At 36.3% G+C, this 26,557-nt stretch overlaps 1 protein-coding gene across 2 annotated transcripts; it reads right to left on the reverse strand.

Moving 5' to 3' along the window:
- Positions 1–5,862: 5,862 nt before the first annotated feature.
- Positions 5,863–10,932, reverse strand: LOC107808920 (putative peroxygenase 5). Of its 2 annotated transcripts, XM_075226834.1 has the most exons (8): positions 10,893–10,932; positions 10,765–10,816; positions 10,572–10,667; positions 10,195–10,280; positions 7,398–7,492; positions 6,533–6,658; positions 6,143–6,288; positions 5,863–6,059 (listed from the first exon to the last, which is right to left on the reverse strand). In XM_075226834.1, the coding sequence occupies exons 2-8, from the start codon at positions 10,793–10,795 to the stop codon at positions 6,052–6,054; spliced, it is 588 nt and encodes a 195-aa protein (XP_075082935.1). In that variant the 5' UTR covers positions 10,796–10,816; positions 10,893–10,932; the 3' UTR covers positions 5,863–6,051. The 2 variants fall into 2 exon arrangements, with proteins under 2 accessions (XP_075082935.1, XP_016488966.1); XM_016633480.2 differs by having other exon boundaries at positions 5,863–6,047; positions 10,765–10,927.
- Between the last annotated feature and the right edge of the window lie 15,625 nt (positions 10,933–26,557).

The following is a 26,557-nucleotide window of genomic DNA, read 5'->3' on the forward strand; positions in this document are numbered from 1 at the left end:
CACACTAACATATACTATAACAAGCTATATATATAGTTAAAGTATTACAGTGAAGTGTGTTTGTGTGTGTATATATATATATATCGCTAGGACCACAGGGTCGGGTTCTTTTAGGGATAGACTTGGGAAGATACTAATTAGTATCTTTACTTTATCATCAAATATATCTATTTGTAAATTGATTCATCGACTTATAACTTACTAAGATGTATCGATGAATATTAATCGATGATTCATAAAAACGTCTCGACCTATATATCGATTAATCTATATCATGCATTATTAGTGATGAACGAATGAAAAAAGAAGTTATTAGCATCAATTACAATATAGTGTATGTGTGTGTGTGAGAAATTACTCACATACGTAATTATAATTTAGAAAATTTACTTAGATAGATGCTATTATAATTTATTAAAATTAAATAGTTAATATAATTATTTATAAAGATTATGCTTATAGTTTATAATTATTTATAATAATTGCATAGTTAAATAAAATAAATGCTTGTAGTTTATAATATTTTTTATAGTTTATAATATTTTAAGAAAAAAATACAAAAAAAAAAAATTTAATTTTTTTTTTAAACCGACCAAGTCAACACTTAATGTACCGACCAAAATTACCGACCAACTTTGGTCGGTAATTCTGAAATCAGAGAATTGAAAAACGGGGGAAACCCCCATTTCTCTCTTATTTTCCCCTCTCTTCTCTATTTCTCTCACTCAAAATCTTCCCCTCTCCTTCTCTATTTCCCTCACATAAATTCCATTCCCCACCCCGCGTTGCCACCGCCCAGCCCTCGCCGTCGCCGTTGCCACTGCCACTGCCGCCCCTCTCCTTCTCCATCTCCTAAAAATTTTAGGTTTGAATTACAACCCATTTATTTATTATTTCTAGGTTTTGTTAATTAGTTATGAATTAGTTTCAATTGGTTAGTGTTTCAATTATTTGAACATTCTATTTTATTGAGGATTAGGGTTTAGGTCTTGTTTTAATTAGTTTTGTTAATTAGTCAATTAGTTATGAATTAGTTTTAATTGATGAGTGTTTCAATTTTGAGTTTGTATTGTCTTGAATAGTTTAGTTAGAATTGAATTATTAACTTTGTATTGTCATGAATAGTTTAGTTAGAATCTAGGGTTTACGATTTGTTCTTGTGAATCGAACTTTTAGGGTATGGGTTGAATTTCTTTAGTTTAGTTAGTTTATGTTTAAACTCGTAGGATATAAATTGAAATTTTAGTTTTTAGGATTTGTTCTTGTGAATTGAACTTTTAGGATATGAATTGAACTTTTAAGATATGAATTGGACCTTTTGGATATGAATTGAACTTTTAGGATATAAATTGGTGTAATTAGAAAAAAATAATTATCTTGAATTAACTAAAAAAGATAATTAATTTATAATTGTAGAATAAATTAATTTGTTCTTGTGAATCGAACTCTTAGGGTTCGGGGTCGAGAAAAGGGTAGGAAGGGAAAGAGGAGGGTAGAAAATAATACTTTCTCTTATCCACCCTTTTCAGAGATGCCTATATCTTATCCTCCACCACACGGCTATACTGAGCTGCCACAGCATCACGAGCCGTACACCTTCATTTAGACATTAAGTCTTCCATCACAGGGCCATAGGACTATACGTCCGACATACAGTCCAGCTGCCTCACAGCCATCTGCATCACATCCACATGGATCACATCCCTACACATCATAGCCACATGGATCGCATCCATCCATATCACAACCACTCGGGTCACAGCCATCTGTATCACATCCACTTGGGTCGCATCCAGCTATATCGCAGTCACAGGGATCACAACCATCTTCATCATCGACTCCATCTATTGCAGGCCTTCGCCTGCGAGGCAGTAGCTCTGACCCGCCTACACCATCTTCACATGCCTCTGATACACATGCTTCGGATGGTGATGACGAGGTAGTGCATTATGATCGATATGGCAGGATCATCATAGTCCCTGAGGGTGATGGGTAAGTGTTATTCATTATTTTTGCGTCTATTGATTTGTAACATTTTTACTAAGATATTAATGTATTTTTATTGTTAAATTGCAGGTTCAGGTCGGGTAATAAGACTATGAGGATAATCACCAATGTCATCAGAAAGCTTTATGATGGTCCTTATGCGACTTGGACTGATTCCCCATTCTCACTGAAGGAGAAAATTTTCAATCAATTTAAGGTATAAATGTTCTTTTAAACAGTTTAATAATTTATATTTATGATGTTTCCATATAATATTTAACTTTTGAAATACAGAGCAAGTGTATATGGGAAGACCGCTATAGTGCGGAAGTGGCTACAAATTTTTATCATAAAGCTCGCAAGAGATTGGCGGATACTTTCTCGGATGCTAGAAAGAAGAACAAGAGGCCTGGCTGGTTACTTGAGAATTTGTGTAATGATTTGCAAAGGCAATGGCTTACCGCAGAGTTCATAGAGAGGAGCGAAAAAGGAAAGAAAGCTCACGCATCCGAGAAGGGAGGCTCCGTGCACACTGGAGGTGCGATCAGCGTAGGGACAATAAAAAAAAATTGGTACATAATTGCTTAAATTATTTTACTTTTCTAAGTATATATAATCTGTTTATTAACTAAATTAATTTGTTTTCAGGAAAAGAAGTATGGGCGTCCAATGTGTCATGATGAGCTATTCAAGGAGACACATATTGTGAAGAAGAAGAAAGAGGGGGATCAAGATAGGTGGGTCGAGGACCGGGTCTCGACTGCATATGTAAGCTTTCAATTTTCTTTAAGTATTATAATTTACTTTTATAAAAATTTTAAAATACTGATTTAATTTAAAATAATATAGGGTCGCTACCAAAGTAACATGGAGGAATTCATCCGTAGTCATCCAGCTGGTGAATCGGGTGAGCCAACCCAACCTTCGGACGAGGATGCTAAAAGAATATGGTTGGAATCTGTTGGCGGTCCAAAATGGGGGAAGGTATACGGGCTTCCTACTAAAACCTTCCATCACTATAAGTGTGGAATGCGAGGAATAGGGACTTCCTCGCAAGGCGAGCAACTTAATAGGGAGAGCCTCTCCGCTATACGAGAGACAGTGACAAAGCTCACATCAGAGCTAGAAGCGGCCAAGGAAAGAGAAAGGCTTAGAGATGCTCAATTCCTTGGCATGCAAGCTCAGATCAGAACTCTCCTATCTAATGGAGCTTTTCCGTTGCCCCGATCTTGTGAGTCATCTCCAGAGGGTCGACCTCCACGTGATCGTTCCTCCCGTCCTGCTCGTGATCGTTCCTCCCGTCCTCCCCGTGATCGTGCTTCCCGTCCTCCACAAGACCGTTCTCTATATCGTCTTGTAAATGAAAGTTCATCAGACGGTGATGATGATGTTGTAGAAAACACCCCTTGACTTTTATATACTTTGAACTAGACAAATAGAACCAGTTTTGAACTAGTTGTAATTAGTTTTAACTTGGTTTTGGATTATTATGTTCAATTGAACTTTAATTTGTTAGTTTTAAAGTATTTATTGAATGTTTTGGTTGTTTTTGTTGTTGTTGTTGTTGTTGTTATGTTGTTGTTGTTATTAAGTATATTGGTATGCTGGCAGGTGGTGTAGCTGCCAAAACAGGCATTTTATGCCAAAATTAGACCCAGAAAAACCGACCAAAGTTGATCGATTTTTAATAAAAAAATAAATTATTCCAAAATACCGACCAAAGTTGGTCGGTTAATGAACATTGAATTCCCAAAATTCAACATTACCGACCAACTTTGGTCGGTAGAGATTACCGACCATAGTTGGTCGGTAATGTTTAATTTTAATTATTTTAAAAATATATATATTTTCAATTACCGACCAAAGTTGGTCGGTTTTTTTTAATTTTAATAATTAATAAAAAAAAACATAATTTAGTTAAACCGACCAACTTTGGTCGGTTTTTTTTTTTTAATAATTAATAAAAAAAATATAATTTAGTTCAACCGGCCAACTTTGGTCGGTAAAATTAAATTAATAAAATATGTTTCCGACCAAAGTTGATCGGTAAGTAATTAAACTAGTCAGATAGTCGTTTTAAGCTACCGACCAACTTTGGTCGGTAAGCCATTCCGACCATCAAAACACCGTCCACACCGTAATGGTCGCGTTTTGGTCGGTAATTGGCCATTACCGACTAACTTTAGTCGGTTTTTAGCAAATTTCTAGTAGTGAAATGCTTAGCCCAGGAGCTAGTCCTATACGAATTAACCTTTTAAAATATTAATCAACAATAAGAGAAATTGTTTATACAACAACAACAACAACAACAACAACAACAAAATACAACCCAGTATGATCCCACAAGTAGGGTCTGGGGAGGGTATAGTGTACGCAGACCTTACCCCTACCCCGGAGGGAGAGAGAAATCATCTATGTTATAGGTAATTATCACTAATTAAATATTAAATATAAAGGATGATTTTTTTAAGACAAAGAATGATTTAAAATTCGAAAAATTAGAGAAATTTTCAATAGTAGATGTAAATGTTCGTAACTACCGACAAATAATATGACATTTAAAGTATGGTCATATTTTTTGTCAGTTGTATCAAAATATTTTTACAACATTTGATATAAGTATCGTATTTTTACCAAATTTTGCATCAAATGTCGTTTTTATGACATTTTGTACCAAATGTCATCTTTTTTTACGACATTTTGTATCAAATGTCTAGTTTTTACAATATTTTATAGCAAATGTCGTACTTTTTACGACATTTCTTCAAAAATGTCATTGTTCCGACGACATTTCGTATCAAATGTCATTTTTTTACGACATTTAGTATCAAATGTCATTGTTTCTATGACAATTTATATCAAATGTCGTAGTTTTTACGACATTTTGTCATAAATGTCAAAAACATCTTTTTTTTCCCGACATTTATTTCAATAGTCACTAAATAAATGTCGGCGTATCCTCAATTTCTTGTAGTGAATTAAAAATTTCGAATCCGCCTCTTCATGAGCAGTGTTTTAAAAGGCGTTTTTCGGGCAAGCCCCGAGGCGATCGAGCCCTGGGGTCAGGTGCACTAAAAATTTCCCGAGGCAATTTTGGCAATTTTGAGGGGAGGAAGTCTCAAGAGGCGTACACCCAGCGCCCGGGCGTTGAGGTGCATTTTTGTGGTGAGGTGTAAGCCCAAGAGACTTTTTCAAATTAAAATAAAATTTCTGAATAAGTCCTTAATATAATACCCAAATTCTCAAAAATCAACATGTAATTACCCAAAAGTCTTTAAAAAAGCACGGGAAGTCTTTAAAGTTTAATATAATATTTTAAAGTCAAGACCTTTTATTTTATTGCTAGAATCTCTAATTTATGGACTTTTCCAATTCTTTATCTTGTTCGCAAGTCTGCTACTATCTTTCAAAAGTAACGAATAGTTAATTTTTTTGCAAATACAAAGAAAACTTCATTCTCCTCCATAGCAGTAAGTTCAAAGTTAAAATTGTAGGTTATCGTTTTTGTTCCTCCATGTAAAAAATTTTATTTTATTCAATTCAAGTTATTTGTGCTTGTAAGTAGCGGAGAGATGATTATTTTGACTAATATTTTATGGAGATGTAGCACATTTATATATATTTTTTTACTTATTTATAGTTTTCTTTTATTTTTATGTAATTTTACATACTTAGAAATATTTACTGTAATTCATGAAATATTAAAAATTAAATACGTGTGGGGCTTACGCCCCATGCCTCAGGGCTTACACCTCGCTGAGACATATATAAAATGTTTGTCTTACGCCCACGCCTTTTAAAACACTATGAGTACCATGGTCATTTCATGCACGCAAAATGTAGGCATTTCATATTGATAACAAGAATAAGAGAAAAGAACAAACAATTAAAGTGTCACTTCCGATCCACACAGTTCAGAGAATATTCCACAATTACAAATACTATGAAAGTCCACCAGATTCAACTTTACGTATTTGTACATTGTTGTTACACACAAAGGCACAACTGCAGCAGACCATTTGCAAGAGCCTTCCAGTTTTCATATAGCTCTGATTTTTTTCCTGTTCAAGTTACTGGAGAAATCAATTGCATGCAAAACATATTTGACAAATAATGAGGAATTAAATTTGATTAGGAGATGAAGATTGATAATTACACTTGCAATTCTTGGATTGGTGCTCCTTTGCCATCTGTTCAAATAGGCTACCATCATAAACACCTCTAACCTTTTCTTTTCCCAACAATCCATGTTTGTCTTTGCAAAGGAAATAAAGGATTTTCCACTCTGATAAAGCAGCAATACTGCATAATCCAGTTTATTATATTATTACTTTTCTCAAGAGGCCATAAAAATGGAGTTTTACGCCACGATGTAAAAGAAATTTTTACATGTTAATAAATCATCTAAAGTATAACAATACAGGTAACTAACTCTGCTCATAATAAATGAAACTAATTAATAACCTAAAATACAGATTATACTAATTACATGTTAATAATTTACTGATGGGTAAAATCCAAGTTGACAATAAGAAATTTATATTACCGTCCCTTAGAGTCCTTTGGTTGCTCATTTGCCTTGAGCATTTCATCCAGTTCTTGGGCTGTCAAGGCGTTTCCATTTGAACGTGCATGTTTCCTGAATATCTCTTCGAATTTTTCGGGAACAAACCTTCAAAATGGCAATTGGCAAGGCAGAAATTGAGTTTCACTGTTCAAGTATGCTAAAATATAGGCTGAATACATATTAAACTTGTCCATTTTTTTTCATTAGACACCCAAACTGTTCCTATATATTGAACACCTGAACTCAAATTAAAGCAGTGTGTCCTATTAAACATCTAACTGCAAAACAAGATGCAACAACTCTTAGTTAAGGTGTCTAAATGAAAAAATTGGACAAGTTTAAGGGGCTACATATGTATTCAGCCTAAAATATACTTTATAAGCAGTATAGAACCCTTGGTAAGCATCAACAATAAGAGACTGAAGTTTTATTCACTGACTATGCAATGACTTTATTTGTGCTCGTCCAAATTAATACAGATACTTCATAATTTTTCATATTTATCAATTCATACGTTGAATAAACACTTATCACATTAGTTTTTAAGTGACACCAACATGTAACTACTTTTCACACGTCTGAGATGAAACTTAGCTCTCTTAACAATAAGTTAGGGGGACTGCAGGAGCGAAGCTAGCGTTTAAGGTACGAGTTCGGCGAAACTCAGTAATTTTGAACTGAAATTTGCATTTGTATTAAGAAATTCGTTTAATATGTATTTAGAACTCCGATCCGTAACTTAAAAAAACTGGAATTTCAAACTAATAAACTTCAAAATCTAACTCGGTCGAGAGGGAGGGAGAGATTCTAGCTAGTGGGATAAAGAGAGGCACGAGATGCGTACCTTCCTTCAGTGTCATAGACGCCACTATCACTGCCATGCTTTGCTAATTTGATGTTCTTCACTTCAATAGGAAACAGTAAAGAAGGCCATTTCCCCTGTGCATTCGTAATAGTTATCAGTTTCTTCCCTCCATCATTTTTCCTCGAGCAAAACTATATATTATTCATGAATTTATAGTGTGTAGTTAAGTACCAAAGACGTTGACTAACTAAATATATATATGACCGATATTGACTAATTGGTACGTCCTCGCATGTCTAAATCTTGAATAAACTTGATTAATTTGTGAATTGAAGTTGTATCACTTATGATTATAGCTCTATCATTTCTGATAGTTCATTGATCTTTAATGAAATTAGATCAATAAAAGAAAGAGGGGTTTGTTTAATACTCTCTCTTGTTTCAAAAAGATTGACATTATTTTTTTATTAGTCTGTTTCAAAATGATTGACATCTTTCAATTTTTTCTTAATAAGAAGTATTTATAGTCATACAAATGCTATGGCAGGTTTCAAACCACAAATTTCAAAAGTTTTACATCCACACAAATGTTATAGCTTATTTAAGACTACATATTTCAAAAGTCTTCCCTTTTTTATTAAAGCTTGTGCCAAGTCAAACTAAGACAATCATTTTGAAATATAAATAACAAAATACTAGTCAAAATAAGAGATTCTTTTTTGCTATATTCCGGTTGTTATGAGCTGACTCTAACTCGTGTCTTTCACACATGGACAGTCTAATAAATTATTGGCAGCTTATTTTAAAAAGTATTTTTGGTGAAAAATAATTTATATTTCGCTAACCAATTTGGAAAGTACTTTCGAGTAGTAATTAGTATTTTGCCAAACTTTTAGAAAATGCTTCTAAATGTATTTTTTCTCAAAAGCATTTTTCAAAAAAATATTTGGGAAGAAGCTATTTTTTTTTTCTTCTCAAAAATTGCTTCTGTTTCTATTTAGAAGTACGTTTTTTTTTTTTACCTTCCTAGAAACTTGGCCAAAATTGGAGAAGCTTGGCCCAACATACTATAAATTATTTTTATTTAAATTCAATTACATGTAACTTCATATGAATAGCGCCTATAACGTACTCAATTCTCTAAAAGGTGCCAAAACTATGAGAATCTTTTCCTAAAAATATTAGAATTAGAAAGCACAACAAAATTGGAAAAGAATAACTTTAAAACGTCATTAAACACACCATGCAACAGGTAATGTTTGGTTTATTTAATTTGCATGTGAACACGATGGCTTGATTGTGCACCTTAATTACTTAATTAGGGATAAAGCAATTAGCAAGAATATGAAATCCAATTCATGAAGTGAAAGGAATTAAGATGGGCATCTGCCAGCTTGCTCCATATTTGGCACTTTCCAAAATCACGTGCATATTAGAATATAAAAGCTATCTTATTGCTCCACTTTTGGTAATATTAGGGTCCATTTCCAGCCAGCCAAACCACTTCTATAAAAGCTTCTGCCTAAATATAAATTTTTCGCTATCAATACTTTAACTTGTTGTTTGTGTTATTTTCCAGATTACTAATAATGTAAATATTTTTTTCGATGTCAATATAGAGTAGTTTAACTCTCTTAAATAATGGAGTAACTGTAAAGTGTAAAGTGCATTTGTTATCCTACAGTGAAATGTTTATTTTCCTTTTTTCCTTCTTTTTTGTTTCTCCAGAAAGGAAGGATCCGTCGTCATATGTGGATAATATTTTAGCAGAATACACAAATATATCTTCTAAATTTAGCATAAATTATTAGTGCCACAACTAAATTATGACGAGTCCCAAATTTATGGGGTTGTTATTAATTAATTCTATTCTCCTATTAGTGTCATTTTTCTTCCCTCCTCCGACAGGCAAGGGTACTTCTCACAACCCTTGCATCTACAAATTAATACGTAAATAATAGTTCTCCTATTTTTGTTTTTCATTCGGTTGTTCGGTATTCGCATTGGAATCTAATTAAATCCGAATTCGCGCCGGAAAGTCCTCACATTAAGAGTAAAGTGCTTCCTAACTAATACGGCTTCATACCCAATAAATAATAATTATCGATAGTCATGCACAAATAAGAGAATAAAGGTGGAAATATACTTCTGATCAGGGCCACAGGCTTATTATCTGATATGAAACTTTACCAATAGAATCTTAAATAAATAAAGTAATTAGCTTCATGGACGAACAATTCGTGAATAAATAGATTGGACAATATTTTAATCGCTTTCCACCGTTGAACATTCTAATTAACTCTTGTTACCTACTCATTCATACATAACTTCTCTTCAAGTTAGGGAAACAAAGGGAAATTTTCTCATTTATTTTTTTCAGTTTAGTTCTTCTATGTCATATTAAGTAGTATGAATATACCTACCATAGTCTTTCAGTGTAATTCTGTTTTATTTCTCTTACGATCTTCAAAATGAGATCTAGATCAAACAACTTATTAATATATGAAGGAAAACAAATAATAAATCTCTTGATAATCTCTATGATTTTCTACACTTCTCTACAAGTTCTTCACACATACCTCCACACTTAAAATAAGCTAACAATCCTATTTATAATAGTATGAAATCTATTTTAACTACGAACAGAAAAACATTTCTTATATTAATTATTTGACTAAAAATCCTAAATAAACTTGCAAATATCAAATTCTAAACAATTTTGGTTTGGTACTAAAACTTTAAATTTGTTTTCCAATTATAACCACATCATAATCAAGTGTAGGAAATTATGAAACTCAAAAGAATCATATATAGAGAAAGAGATGGAGAGAATTACAGGTCGAGTTTTGCGACTGAGGCCAGCATTAATAAAAATGGAGGCGAAAATGGAGAGGAAAATACCACTTCCAATTTTCCGAAAACCTGGTAAAAATCAGAGAGAAGATTGTTTTCAGAAGAAAAAAAAAAGATGGTACATAAAATGAAGTAGAAAAGTAATACTGAATAATATGGAAATTATTTTGTAACAGAAAGAAAAACGACAAACGAACAAAAAGATATTTTCCAAGGACTAGACAAAGATCACAATTCAACTCATAATATGACGAATTAGAATTAATTGATCGCTTGGCCACAATTGCTTTGTAGTTTCATACTCCCCCAAACTATGCTAAAGAAAAAATGAAATGAAAATATTTAGATAGAAATTAAAACCTTGATAAGTTTCCCAAGGGTAAATAGTTCCATCCTTGTTGATATCAAAGAACATAACATGCTTTTCCAGAGGAGTTGGCTCTTTCTTCTCAATTCCTGCATGCCAAAAAATTACACGAATTATGTGTAACTCTTTAAAATTCTCAATCACAAAAACTAAAAAAGAAGAAAAAAGAAAAGAAAAAGCGCATACCCTCTTGGTGAATGCTGTTGTAAGAAGCCATAAAGTTTTTGAATAAAATGAACTGAGAAAGAAGATGAAAAATATCAATAAGAATATGGATGAGAGTTTGGAAAGAAAGGAATAATGGAATTATATACGTTGGGGTTGCTCTTTAACTCTTTCTTGCTTTGTAGTATTGGTATTTCACAGAATAAGTGTGTATAAATAATATATAGACACACATATACACGTATGAGTGTTGCTTGTGCGTAGTTGCTGAGTTGTATAACACACGAGGCGAAATTTTCACCAAAATATTTATTTGAACCAAGAACTTCTTCCTGCTCTATTACAATGTTGATTTCTAAGCTATTAGAAAATAAAATAATACTACAAAATGTTAGGATCGGGAACCCGGGTAGTGCGTAATATAGCCAAATAACGGTATAATGGCAATAACAAAGACAATGGAAGTTGATAACAACGACAATTAAAGTAGATAAAGAAGACACAAATTTAACATGGTTCGGTCAAAGTGACCTACGTCCACAAGTGGAGAGGAGCAATTTACTATAACAATAAGAGGACAAAAGAGAGTACAAAGTTAGAGTAAACACTCTAATTAATCCCAAATACCCTAAGAGAATAACCTCACAAGATCACTCCAAAGAAAGGGTTCACACAAGTGCTTCCCAATACTAACTCTCATACAAAACACTCTTAATAAAAAAAGAAAGGAAGAAACAAGAATTAAAGACAAGTCTTGTTGGTGTATCTAAAATGAACTAATGGCCTTCCCTTTTATAGGCAAAAAAATCTTGACCTCTTAGGTGTAAAAGAAGAGATACAACTTGTACAAATGATGTCCAACACACAATGCAATATTTTTGGGTCCCAAAGAATATTGCCAACAAAGTCTACACTTTACAAAGATGCTTATGCTTATGTGAGATGGACTCCATTTGACAAAATAATGGCCATATTACAAATCTCCACCTTGGCCTAATTTTGGATGATATAGTAAATTTGCTCCACCTTCTCCGTAAAAGCCCCAATGGGCATATGTCAAAATTTAATGCCATCAAAATCAGACAAATTGTCTGATACTGAAACTGTAGTAGGGCCTATAACAGTGGGTCCCAATAAAGTATACAACGAACTAGATCTGTGTGCTTTCATGATCAAACGAGCACCTTGAAAAATTTTCAGAACTCCACCTTCACCAGTGAATTTGCACCCAAGGGATTCTAAAGTGCCTAGAGATATGAAATTTTTCTTCAACTCAGGAACATATCTAACATCGGTGAGAGTTCTCACCACATCATCGTGCATTCTAACCCGAATTGTACCTTTGCCAATAACGTTACAAGTAACATTGTTACCCAATTGGACAACTCCACCTGCAACTAAATCATATGTAGAAAACAAGTCCCTTCTAGGACACATATGATATAAACAACCGGAATCTAAAATCCACTCATTGTCTAATCTGAAACTAGTTTCAATTGCTAAAAATATAGTTCCCTCAATCTCATCAGTTGCTACACTAGCTTCGGCAGTGTCAGTATTTTTGTGCTCGATTTTTCTTTCCTTATGCTTTTCTTTATTTTTCAGCTTATAGCATTCGGAGATAATGTAACCTTTCTTATGACAATAGCGACACTGTAGATTATTGTATCTGGATATGGAGTCGGATTTGCCCCTAACAAACAAGCCAACTTCCGCTTGAGTTCCACTAGCTTCCCCAGTAATATCATTATCTATCTGTTCCTTTAATTTTAAAATAGATTTAATATCCTTATAAGAGATATTATCCTTTGCATAAAGTATAGTATCTCTTATATTCTTAAAAGATGGGGGTAGAGAACAAAGCAGTAGCACGGCTTGATCCTCATCTTTAATTTCAGCATCTATATTACTCAAATCCATAAGAATGGAATCAAAGATGTCAAGATGAGAGAGAATAGAGGTACCTTTACCCATACGAATTGTATAAAGCTTTTGCTTCAGGTAAAGTCTATTTTCTACCGTCTTCTTCATATATAAGGTTTTTAATTTTTTCCACATGCCTTTGGTTGTGGTTTCTACAGAAACTTCACGTAAAACCTCATTTGAGAGATTTAAAATGATACCTGCTTTTGCCCTTTTGTCTATGACGGCAAACTCCTCATTCGTTATTTTATCCGGCTTCTTTTACTTTTCTTGCAACGCCAAGTCTAAGCCATCTTGAATTAGGATAGCTTCTATCTTTAATTGCCACATTACGAAGTTTGCACTTTGGTCAAATTTCTCAACATAGGTCTTTGTTAGAGTCATTTTGGCTATTGAAACTAACCCGGTTAGATCCGGCTCTGATACCAATTTGTTAGGATCGGGAACCCGAGTAGTGCGGAATATAGCCAAACAACGGTATAATGGCAATAACAAAGACAATGGAAGTTGATAACAACGACAATTAAAGTAGATAAAGAAGACACAAATTTAACGTGGTTCGGTCAAAGTGACCTACGTCCACAAGTGGAGAGGAGCAATTTACTATAACAATAAGAGTACAAAAGAGAGTACAAAATTAGAGTAAACACTCTAATTAATTCAAAATACCCTAAGAGAATAACCTCACAAGATCACTCCAAAGAAAGGGTTCACACAAGTGCTTCCCAATACTAACTCTCATACAAAATACTCTTAATAAAGGAGGAAAGGAAGAAACAAGAATTGAAGACAAGTCTTGTTGGTGTGTCTAAAATGAACTAATTGCCTTCCCTTTTATAGTCAAAAAAGTCATGATTTGGTAGCTAGCTGACAAAAAATCCGTAATAAAAATGATGTCCATCACATAATACAATATTTTTGGGTCCCAAAGAATATTGCCAACAAAGTTTACACTTTGCAAAGATGCTTATGCTTATGTGAGATGGACTCCATTAGCCAAAATATTGGCCATAATTACAAATCTCCACCTTGGCCTAATTTTGGCTAATATAGTAAATTTGCTCCACCTTCTCCACAAAAGCCCCAATGGGCATATGTCAAAAGTTAATGCCATCAAAATCAGACAAGTTGTCTGATACCGAAACAACAGCAAAGTAAAGTCATGTCTTAATTATATTCCAGAAAATTCCTTGCTATTCTGGGTAGGACCAGAACTGCAACACCTGGATTTTCACTTTCGCATCTGGAATTTGGAATCTTTCTTTATTGTCTTAATTTTATTTTCATCTCTCTTTTACCTTTTTCTGTAATTTAGTTTGTTTGACATTATTTAATAGAATTAAAGCTTGTTGCTGGATCTGGAGTACTTTGTTTTTTTCTTAAAAAGAATTTATTGTAATCAGCTTCCAAGGACAAAGAAACAAACGAAAAAACTCCCGAGGACCAAGCCTGTTGTCCTCGAAAAGAACGCAATGAAACCAAAAAATGAAAAAGGAAAGGTGTATTTGGTATGACGAAGGATATATATATTTTACCGTAGATGTTTAACATGAGCAAGTTATTGTGTCGTAGACCGCAAGGATCGGCTGAGTGAGTGGTTTTCCTTATAGAAGAATGAGATTCCTTTTACCAAAAGCTTCCTCATGCAGAACTCGTCGCATCGGGCTTGTCTAGTGCGGTTTACATGATCTTATGTGTGGTTTGTGAGATATTACACAATAAGCAGATTACTTAGTGCGCACCCAAACGAATTTCACCCCAAACTTTGTAAAAAAGTTATTATGTCGCATTCGAATTGACTGAAGTCATTTTACAAAGAAAATATTGTGCATTAAATGGACGAAAATGACTTCTTACAAGGAGAAGTTATTCTTCTTGTAACTTAACTACCTTTAACTTTTAGTTTCATATCGCTTCAACTAATAATTAAATATTATAATTAGTCTTTATTTTTTGAGAATGTTACACAATATTTTCAATTTGCGTAATATCTATATATACTTATTTAATAAAAAATTTACACATCACTTGCCGCAAGATGTATTCGCCTCTGATCTCGAGTCGGTCCATTGTATTTCTCCCTTCACTAAGGAAGAGAGAAAAAAAACTGACAATATTATGATTCTGCGTTATCTCATTCCTGAAAGAAAAAACACACACACACAATTAAGGTAGTGACAGTAAAGTTTAAGTCAGTGGATGCTTCTTACTTTTCTTTTCTTATTATTATGTTTTTGGTGGGCTCATAGTTCACCGCCTAAAAAATATTAGATTTAAAACGTTGAAGCAACAATCGCAAAAGCAACTTAATTATTTGGCTTGAAAGCTAAAGCATCAATCTAATAAAGCAACAAAAAACATTATTTGCTTTATGAAGAAATAACGTATTTGTACTTCCTTTTGTTCTTGCCGCCTTTTCCCTTTAGTTTTACAAGAAACTTCCGTGAAGCATTAACGAAGAAAAATGCGTCGTCTGTGTGGGGTCCCTGAGAAATAAGGACTTGAAAATGTTGAGTCTTGAATGATCTCATATTGTTATATTTTAGGTATTGCAACGTAGAGTTTGGTTTACGAGTGATCTCATTGTTCGTGCATTTCTGTTATTGCATGCATGTGTATATATAGCTTGGTTTACATATGGCATCATTCTCTTGTGAAGATCATTTTTTGACCGCTTTACATATACCTCAACTATTCTATCGGATATATATTCTTTCATTAGCACAAGTGTCGAGTAACTCTAAGGCAGATAGCATAACAGTTTACAAGGGCGGGTTAACCACATTAGGGGCCTAAAGTCAGAGTTTAATGGAGGTCTTAAACTTAAAAAGAAAATCTTAATTTATTTGAAGTCTATTTTTTTAGCTTTGTGAGATTCAAAATTATTTTTTATTACAATCGATTTCTTCTAATTATTCTTTTTAAATTGATAATATAGCTAATCCATTTAATATTTCTTGAGACATTGTTGATCTTAGGTAAGTCTAAATCATTTAACATTTTTAATTTAAAAAATAAATCTAAATTATCAATATTAGAGTGACTATTATGTTTTAACGAACATTGAAGAGCACACGCTTCAAATTGTTTAAATCTATTCTGAAGTGAGACTTCGTTTGGTCTACTATAGATAAGAAGTATTGAACTTTAAAAAAAAAAATCTTCAAGAGACTCTGTGACTATCAACATAGTACTAATCAGTTTTTTCTTTCTATAAATTATACCATTATTATCAAGTCCAATTTCTATATTTCAGTGGTGAAAAATAATCTTTTTTTTTGTTGAGCAATGTAATGAGTAATAAGAACCTTCAAATCAATTAATGTTGTTCAACAACAATAGTTGAGGCATTAGCATAAGAACTAAGGCATGAAAAATGAGAAAGAAACTGAATTTACTTACGATGGTGTTGCACTCCCCATCTTACACTTTAAGGAGTCATTTGGTACGCAGACAAAATTATCTTGGAATTATAATTCAGGAGTAATTTATACCACATGAGAGATGGGATAAAATAATCTCATATTTGACTTTTTGGTTTAGTGCAATTTTTCGGTTCGGTTTGAACACCCACCCCTATCACTAACGATTGAACTCAAAAGTGATTCTCTACAAATCTTTTTTTAAACAAATCCCACGTCGAAATGTGTGGGCAAAGTAATTAGTGCGTATAAAAAAGACAAGTTCAAGATTAAACCGTGAAGCGTATTTTGAGTTAAAGCCCAAGCTAACAAAACCATGAAACAATAGACTGGGCCGCTACAGTGGCAAAATAATTGGTATATTATCATTTTTAGCCCGCACCAGAAACTATTTATATTTGATAGCCGAAAAAGTGTATAAAACTTGTATATATTTTTTGTATATAACATACAGAATGTATCTATATACAAAAAATATACAGATTTTATACTTTTTTCGGCTATTTTTTATAGCGGCTATACAATGTTATTTTTCCAAAATAATTGGACCTTAATTGCAAATTTACATATGGCGTAAAAATGACGCCGGCTGGCCACTTTTTGGTTCATTTCTTAATGTTCCGCCACTGTATGAAACACAGCTAGTTTTTCATTGGAAAGTAACAGAGGCCAGAGACAGAGACCCACTTCTTTATCTTCTCTTGCTTTCTTGAACTCCAAGTTTCTACTTCTACAAAAACAAGACTTCTCCCTTAAGTTTCTACTCCTACGAGTGAAACCCCAAGATAGTACTATCATAGAGTTGAAAATTGTATGTGAAACTTCAGCACAGTATGGTAGAGTTGGAACTACGTTGGAGACGGGGGCGGCTCAAGTGCATGTGGGACCTGAGACCAAAGTTTAGTATGAGGCCTAAGTATTTATAAGAACGTTATAATTGTTATAAATAGAATTGTATTTAAGGTGAATTTCTATATTTTAGAGAGATTTTAGGGATTATTATTTGTTGGCTATAAATAGAAGGGTTCTATTCTATTGTAAATCATCCCAAATCAATAAGAATTCTCGCTCTACTTTTCTCTGCAATACTTTCTTTCTTCTTTTAATGTTTCATTACACGTTATCAGCACAAGACTCTACCGTCTCAAGAAACTTTTTGAGAAGACTAATGTATAATTTTTCTCATCTTTTAACTATGACTGATATTATTGTATACGGCCGAAATAGATTTCGGCCTTAGCACGTCCGATCGAGTTCGAACGATGATCTATCAAAGTAGATCCCGAAGGTGGAACAAACTAACCTCGAACCCGGGGAGGCCGATCCGTGTCGAGTTCGATATCATTATCAAGCTCGAATCGAAATCGAACCATGAGGCAGAATAGATCTATCATGCTCATAATTTAGAGACCAACCAACATTGACCTCGAATCAATTCGAGGGCTCGAGCCAGGATCGGGCTCGAACCAAGATCAAGAGCTCGAGTCGAAATCAAGCTCAAACCAAAATCGAGGGTTCTAAGCAAGATCGAGCTCGCAGACAAAAGCCGTTGCAATCCCACTAGAGAGAATCTTGGCAGAAATTGTGAAAAAGCTGACTTATCATGGGTCTCCCACTCAATGTTTATTTTATTATGCTTAGAGCCAAATCCCTCCACTATAAAAGGGCTTGGTTACCATTTCTGTAAAACAAGTTTTCTCAGGCTTACATTGTAATAAAAGAGCTATATTCTTCTACAGTAAAGAATCGCTCTTTTAGATTTCTTAGATTGATTCTATTTGTTGAATCCTAAGATTCATTGTTCCTGACAACCTTATCTATTTCTCATTCTCTGCGATCTATATTTATATTTCTATTTATCCTTATATTTTGTGTTAAGTTACGCCACATATCCTCGGAACAACGTATAAATTCAACTCTATCCATTTTTCGCGTAAACAGTTTTGCGCCCACTGTGGGGCCGAGGATAACAGTGGTTATTTGATACAAATCTGAAAACACACGCCATTGTGCTTTGCGCTTATTTCCGAAAACATCTTGAATTTCGGATCTGCTACGAATAACCACCAATCAAATGGCTTCACCGAAAGCCCACCACTACTTCACACTCCAAAAATAGACGAAAAACTTTGTTTGTACTTGGCAGTATCGGAAGTCGCCGTAAGCGGTGTTCTAGTTCGAGAAGAGCAAGGTACGCAATTCGCCGTTTATTATACGAGTCGAACCTTAGGAGAAGCGGAAACTAGATATCCTCTCCTAGAAAAATTGGCACTTGCACTGATAAGCACCTCAAGAAAGTTAAGGTCATACTTTCAATGTCATCCCATATGTGTGTTAACCACCTACCCGCTTTGTAATATTTTGTACAAACCCGAGTTATCAGACCGACTGGCCAAATGGGATGTCGAACTCAGTGGGTACGATATCGAATATCAACCCCGTACGACCATCAAGTCTCAAATTTTAGCAGACTTCGTGGCCGATCATTCACGCCAACCCTCGTACCCGAAGTCGAAAAAGAACTCCTGTTGAAATCAGGTACATCATCGGGGGTATGGATCCTTTTTACGGACGGGGCTTCGAACGTGAAAGGGTCCGGGCTGGGCATAGTTTTGAAACCACCCACGGGTTACACTATTAGGCAATCTATTAAAATTATCAGGTTGACTAACAACGAGGCCGAGTATGAAGCCATGATTGCAGGTCTCGAGCTAGCTAGAAACTTGGGAGCAAAAGTCATTGAAGCCAATTGCGACTCCTTGCTGGTGGTAAGTCAAGTAAACAAAACCTTCGAAGTTCGAGAAGGTAGAATGCAAAGAATAATGAGGCCGATGCGCTTGTGAATTTGGGGTCGTCGGTTGAGGTAGATGACTCGGGCTCGGGGAATGTTGTTCAACTTTCGAGATCGGTAATCGAAGAAGGTTGCGCCGAAATAAATTCTACAAGCTTAATCTGGGATTGGAGAAACAAGTATATTGAATACTTGAAGAGCGGGAAACTCCCATCGGACCCTAAAGATTCCAGAACCCTATGGACTAAAGCTGCTCGATTCACGTTGGCTTCGGACGGAATGTTGTACCGAAGAATATTCGATGGACCGTTGGCAGTATGCTTGGGTCCGGGAGATACCGATTATATCCTACGGAAAGTGCACGAGGGTACTTACGGGAATCACTCTGGAGCCGATACATTAGTTCAAAAAATAATCAGAGCAGGGTATTATTGGATCGATATGGGCAAAGATACGAAGGAATTTGTTCGTAAATGTGACAAATGTCAAAGGTTTGCACCGATGATCCACCAACCCGGAGAGCAACTCCACTCAATCCTATCCCCATGGCCATTCATGAAGTGGGGAATGGATATCGTCGGCCCTCTTCCATCGACCCCAGGTAAAGCCAAATTTATTTTATTTATGACTGATTATTTTTCTAAATGGGTTGAAGTGCAGGCGTTCGAGAAAATAAGAGAGAAAGAAGTTATAGACTTTATTTGGGATCATATCATATGCCGATTCGGGATACCCGCCGAAATAGTGTGTGACAATGGAAAACAATTCGTTGGCAGCAAAGTAACAAGATTCCTCGAAGACCATAAGATAAGAAGGATATTATCGATGCCATACCACCCCAGTGGGAATGGGCAGGCCGAATCAACGAACAAAACTGTCATTCAAAACTTAAAGAAGAGGTTGAACGACGCTAAAGGAAAATGGAGAGAAATCCTACCCGAAGTCCTTTGGGCATATCGGACGACGTCAAAATCCAGTACGGGGGCGACCCCATTCTCCTTAGTATATGGGTCCGAAGCATTGATACCAGTCGAAGTTGGTGAATCCAGTGCCAGATTTCGATTCGTGAAGGAAGAATCAAATAACGAGGCTATGAATACCAGCCTTGAACTATCGGACGAAAGACGAAAAGCTGCTCTCGTCCAATTGGCTGCCCAAAAGCAACGAATCGAAAGATATTATAATCGAAGAACCAAGCTCCGCCATTTCAAGCCTGGGGACTTAGTGTTAAGAAAAATTACCATCAATACCCGAAATCCGAATGAAGGAAAACTAGGATCGAATTGGGAAGGACCATATCAGGTGCTCGAGAACATCGGAAAGGGATCGTACAGGCTCGGCATTATAAATGCCAAACAGCTATCAAGTAGCTGGAATGTATCACATCTAAAACGGTACTACTGCTAAGGTACGACCTTTCCATATTCATTTATATTTCAAAACTGACCCCTGCAGAAGTTCGAACAAGGGCTAAGATGGATCTCTCGCTTGAAGGCACGCGTTGCACTCTTTTTCCCTTAGACCGATTTTATCCCAAATGGGTTTTTCGGCAAGATTTTTAATAAGGTAACCATTGATCGTGCAGAATTTACAACAATATCCGAGGCCTCGCAAGAGAGTTATTTCACAACAACAGGGTTCCAATAGGAAAAATTGTAAGAGCCAAATGGTCGAAGCGAACCATGCTCATATAGATTGGCCCGAACCCAGGCGTGTAATAACGTGCGAAGAAAGTTCTCTTCTTTATCGGCATCTTATATCCAAGGAAAATTCCTCTATTTTGAGATTTATTATGCAATCAGAATTAAGATAAACTCGACCACTAAGCCTACGGGCTACTTTTATTTCGAGTTCGAGCAAACACTCACTCGACCATTACGCCTACGGGCTACATTACTTCGAGTTCGAATCATTCACTCGACTAAGCCTACGGGCTACTTTTATTTCGAGTTCGAGCAAACACTCACTCGACCATTACGCCTATGGGCTACATTACTTCGAGTTCGAATCATTCACTCGACTAAGCCTACGGGCTACTTTTATTTCTAGTTCGAGCAAACACTCACTCGACCATTACGCCTACGGGCTACATTACTTCGAGTTCGAATCATTCACTCGACTAAGCCTAAGGGCTACTTTTATTTTGAGTTCGAGCAAACACTCACTCGACCATTACGCCTGCGGGCTACATTACTTCGAGTTCGAATCATTCACTCGACTAAGCCTACGGGCTACTTTTATTTTGAGTTCGAGCAAACACTCACTCGACCATTACACCTACGAGCTACATTACTTCGAGTTCGAATCATTCACTCGACTAAGCCTACGAGCTGCTTTTATTTCAAGTTTGAGCAAACACTCACTCGACCATTATGCCTACGGGCTACATTACTTCAAGTTCGAATCATTCATTCGACTAAGCCTACGGGCTACTTTTATTTCCAGTTCGAGCAAACACTCACTCGACCATTATGCCTACGGGCTACATTACTTCGAGTTCGAATCATTCACTCGACTAAGCCTATGGGATACTTTTATTTCGAGTTCGAGTAAACACTCACTCGACCATTACGCCTACGGGCTACATTACTTCGAGTTCGAATCATTCACTCGACTAAGCCTACGGGCTACTTTTATTTAGAGTTCGAGCAAACACTCACTCGACCATTACGCCTATGGGCTACATTACTTCGAGTTCGAATCATTCACTCGATTAAGCCTACGGGCTACTTTTATTTCGAGTTCGAGCAAATACTCACTCGACCATTACGCCTACGGACTATATTACTTCGAGTTTGAGCAAGCACTCACTCGACCATTACGCCTACGGGCTATATTTCTTCAAGCTCGAATCATTGACTCAACTAATAAGCCTAAGGTCTACATCGCTCCAAGTTTGAGTAAGCGCTCGCTCGGTTACAGAGGCTATCGTTCTGGTATCAAGCCCATAGGCTTTCAAAAGCATCATTACCTGCTTAGAAAAATCGGTCTGATCTCGATAAGCCTTGGCCAACTCAGCTCGGAGGTCTTTTATTTCCTCTTCTCTCTGCCCTAAGGAAAGTCTAAGGGAGTTCCTCTCATCAGTATCCCGTTATAGGTCGGCCTCGTATCGATGTAGCTCATTTTAGGATCGAGAACATTATTCTCGATGAACTGCCGCTGCCTACAAAGAAACAAGAAGCAAAGTTAACGAAAAATGAACATAAAGATAGTACCGACAAAATAATTTTAAAAGCTCACCTGATTCAAAGCCTGCCGCAATCCGTGAAAAAGATCCGATTCATCACCAGCACCGGCAACGTCCTCAATGCCAGTAAACAGGTCACGAAAGGGATCTTCTTCATCGTGAGGCCTATCTAGATCGAGGGTTCCCAGAGCTTGAGCATCCCGAATCACCCCTGTGGAAAAAGCAGGAAAGGTAGGCGAATCCTCGATTGCTGCTGCCCCAAATGAATCGCCTGGAGCATTCTCCTCGGTTCGAAGGGGTTCGAGGGCCCCTTTGGTCATATCCCCTGCCCGTTGACTCCAATGAGATGCGTCTTCGATATCCGATAGTTCGGGGACTCTACCCGAATCTTTCTCCGGTATATCCTCAGTTCGAGGCGGAGCCTCATGGAGCATCATCGATCCAGCCGCTGATGAGGCATCGGTGGTTCTCTTAATTCGGACCGCCAGCGCGGACTCATCATTTTCTTCTTCTTCTTCTTCATCTTCATCCCTTAGACGCAGAACGGATTCCACGGTCAAAGGAATGACATTCTTGTTCGGCTTATGAGCCATTCTCTTCTTCGGTTTTGGATCTTCGAGAACGGAGGCTCTTTTCCTTTTTTTTCCTTCACCGGCTTTGGGACAGAGGCCGAAATTTCCTCTTCATTGGACAAGGGCCTCAAAACCACGTATTTACCCAAACCTGCATATGGAAAACCTTAATAAAATATTTTGAAAACCACCTCGTTCGGATCATCAAAGAGTACGAGAAATGAGCTTACCGTGATTTTTGTCCTCCCACCGACCCTTTGACAAATCATGCCATGAGCGCTCGGCGTATGTGGAGGTTGAAACAAGGGCTCGTACCCAGTTCTTGAGATCGGGAACTGCTCCGGGCATCCAGGGAACCGCTATATCACAAAAAGAGGAGTGTCGATGAGAGAATAAATGAAAGAACAAAGTAGAAGTAACAGCAAGATCACACTTACGTATCATATTCCACTCCTCGGGAAAAGGCATCTAGTCCTTACTCGAACGAACCTGCCCATCCAACCCCGGTCCCTGTCCTCGTCAATACTCGAGAACAAAGCCTTGGTAGCCCGACACTGAAGTTTTATTAACCCTCCTCAAAAAAGTCGAGAAGTTTTATTAACCCTCCACGAAAAAGTCGAGGACGGTATAATCGGATAAGATGGTCAAGAGTGAACGGCATCCCCTCGATTTTGCTTACGAAATATCGGATCAGGATAATGATCCGCCAAAAAGAAGGGTGGACCTGGCCTAGGGTTATTTGGTATTGACAACAAAAATTAATGATAACGGAATCGAGGGGACCCAACGTGAAAGGATAAGAATACACATTCAAAAAACCCCTCACGTGCGAAGTGATATCTTCGTCAGAAGAAGGAATTATTATTTCTTTTTATCCCAATTGCAATCTTTCTTTAGCTGTTGGAGGTGCTTCTCGGTTATCGAACATATATACCTCGATACCGGTTCACATCAACCAGGCACCGATGATCCTTTATCGACCTTGAAATCAGAAGTAAGGACGCATGCCCCAGGAACGCACTCCTCAGGCCGTGGTTCTGCCGGCGTATCATCGGCGGCACACTGTGAAGATGAATTTTTCTCTTTTGGAGGGATGGTTTGTGACGTTTTTGCCATTTTCGAGTTCAGAAGCAAGGATGCCAAAAATTTGGTAAAATTGAGGAGGGGCTTTTGCAGAAAGAAATCACAGATTTACTGGTAAGTTGGAGAGTACGAAGAAGAACTTGGGAAATTTGGAAGATAGAAGATGTAAAAGTGGTCAAAGATAAAAGAAAGGGTTATTTATAGGTTCAAGCGATGGCGGTTCAGTATCAACGGTGGACGACCACCGCCTGACATGCATTAAATGCCTTGAAAGACTAAACCGACGGGACAGCTATCAGATGCGTCATGGTCGAACCCGATGAAAACGACAGGTTATAATCTGATCGAGCCGTTAAAAAATCATATCATTTCTCGCCATATTCTTTCTGAGAAACGAAGGGACTATCTGTATACGGTCGAAATAAATTTCGGCCTTAGCATGTCCGATCGAGTTCGAACGATGATCTATCGAAGTAAGATCCCGAAGGTGGAACAAACTAACCTCGAATCGGGGAGGCCGATCCGTGTCGAGTTCGATATCATTATCAAGCTCGAATCGAAATCGAACCATGAGGCAGAGTAGATTTATCATGCTGATAATCCAGAGACCAACTAATATTGACCTCGAATCAATTCGAGGGCTCGAGCCAGGATCGGGCTCGAACCAAGATCAAGAGCTCGAGTCGAAATCAAGCTCAAACCAAAGCCGTTGCAATCCCACTAGAGAGAATCTTGGCAGAAATTGTGGAAAAGCTGACTTATCATGGGTCTCCCACTGAATATTTATTTTATTATGCTTAGAGCCAAATCCCTCCACTATAAAAGGGCTTGGTTACCATTTCTATAAAACAAGTTTTCTCAGGCTTACATTGTAATAAAAGCGCTATATTCTTCTAAAGTAAAGAATCGTTCTTTCAGATTTCTTAGATTGATTCTATTTGTTGAATCCTAAGATTCATTGTTCCTGACAACCTTATCTATTTCGCATTCTCTGCAATCTATATTTACATTTCTATTTATCCTTATATTTTGTGTTAAGTTACGTCACATATCCTCGGAACTACGTATAAATTCAACTCTATCCATTTTTCGGGTAAACAATTATGAAATGAAAGTTCGATGCCCTTGAAATTTCGGGTAAGAACTATATGACATGGGTGTTGGATGCGGAAATCCATTTAGATGCAATGGGTCTTGGAGACGCCATCAAAGATAAAAATAAAGCATCTACCCAATACCGTGCTAGGGCTTGATTTTCTTGCGCCATCACCTTGATGAAGGGTTGAACATAGAATATCTGACAGTTAAGTCAAAAATCCATTTGTTTTGTGGAATGGCTTAAAGGAAAGATATGACAACTTAAAGTTGGTCACTCTTCCACAAGCACGATATGATTAGGCTCATCTGAAACTCCAAGACTTTAAGTCTGTTTCTGAATATAATTCTGCGATGTTTAGAATTACTTCTAAATTGAAAATCTGTGGAGATAGTATCACTGACTATGATATGCTTGAAAAAACGTTCACAACGCTTCATGCCTCCAATATGGTCTTGCAACAGCAGTACCGAGAGAAAGGTTTCAAGAAGTAGTCTGAGTTGATTTCTCTCCTTGTGGCTTAACGAAACAACGACTTGCTTTATGACAAATCACGAAAATCGACCCACTGGATCTACACTATTGTCTGAAGTGGATAAGGTGTATTCCCATTATGCTAAGCATGGAAAAGGTCGTGGCCCTGTTCGTGGTCGTGGCCAAGGAAGAAATTTTCCTAGTGTTAATCATCCCCCAAAGAAAAATAACCACGAAAAGTGGAAAGGGAAAGATGAGAAGACAAAGGGTTCAGAAACTGAATGCTATCGTTGCGATGGAAAAGGGCATTGAGCAAATATTTGTCGTACACCAAGATATTTGGTTGAGCTTTATCAAGCATCTCTAAAGAATAAAGGTCCTGAAGCTAATTTTGTTTATGACAATGAATTTGACATCACCCACTTGGATGTGGCAGACTTTTTTGAGTACCCTGATGGAAAAATATACAACTTGATTGGTGATGGATCCGTGGTTAAAGATGATTGAGCAGTTTGATTTTTATTTTTACCTATTCGTAGTAGCTAGTGAATAAATATTATGTAATCACAGTTCTTTACATGAGTAGTAGTCATTAGTATCAATTAATTTAATTTAATTTGTTTTATAAAATAGTGTTAGTTGTTTTGATTAAATATATTTCTAGTATTTGTTTTGAACAATATTTCAGTTTGGTTAGTTTTCAAGGATTAACATATTTTTTATTAAAGTAACATTGTGATGTGAAGAGAATATTTAGTTACTGGTTTTGGACAGAAAAGGTACGAATGTATAGATTGTTACTGGCAACCGGCAACTGGCAAGAACATTCGCCAACAAAAGCAAATGTTTTTTTTTTTGTTACCTAGATTTGACGGCTTTCATTCTTTGGTTTGTTGAATGGACAACCAAATCATCTTAGTTAATTTCCACAAGTGCACGTTTGCTATTTAACAAAAGAAAGTAATATGATTGTCTTGTCACCATGTCGCTACTAATAATAAGTCAATATTGCTAACTATCCGGTCTATGAATTTTTGTTATGAATCTTAGTAGTGAGTTAGGATATATAGACTATTAAAGATAGCCTAATTGAGCAAACCCATGTAGTACATGAAAGCATATCCTAATTTTACTGTTTATGTTTAATGGTGCAAAATACTAATGTTTATTTGTATATTTTTTTTGTATGTCACACCATGGGAAGCAAATATGGATATCTCTCAAAGCAATTTTGGATCAAAGTTCAATTGTAAAAATATTTGTTTA

The sequence above is a fragment of the Nicotiana tabacum genome, chromosome 12 (genome assembly GCF_000715075.1).
Source record: "Nicotiana tabacum cultivar K326 chromosome 12, ASM71507v2, whole genome shotgun sequence".
NCBI lineage: Eukaryota > Viridiplantae > Streptophyta > Magnoliopsida > Solanales > Solanaceae > Nicotiana > Nicotiana tabacum.

Excerpts from the sequence above, each read along its gene's own strand:
- LOC107808920 (XM_075226834.1), bottom strand. The coding sequence starts at position 10,795 with ATGGCTTCTTACAACAGCATTCACCAAGAGG. Across the intron at positions 10,668-10,764 it reads CAACAGCATTCACCAAGAGG|GAATTGAGAAGAAAGAGCCA; the intron begins GTATGCGCTTTT and ends TTTGGCATGCAG. Across the intron at positions 6,289-6,532 it reads CCAAAGGACTCTAAGGGACG|TATTGCTGCTTTATCAGAGT; the intron begins GTAATATAAATT and ends TGGATTATGCAG.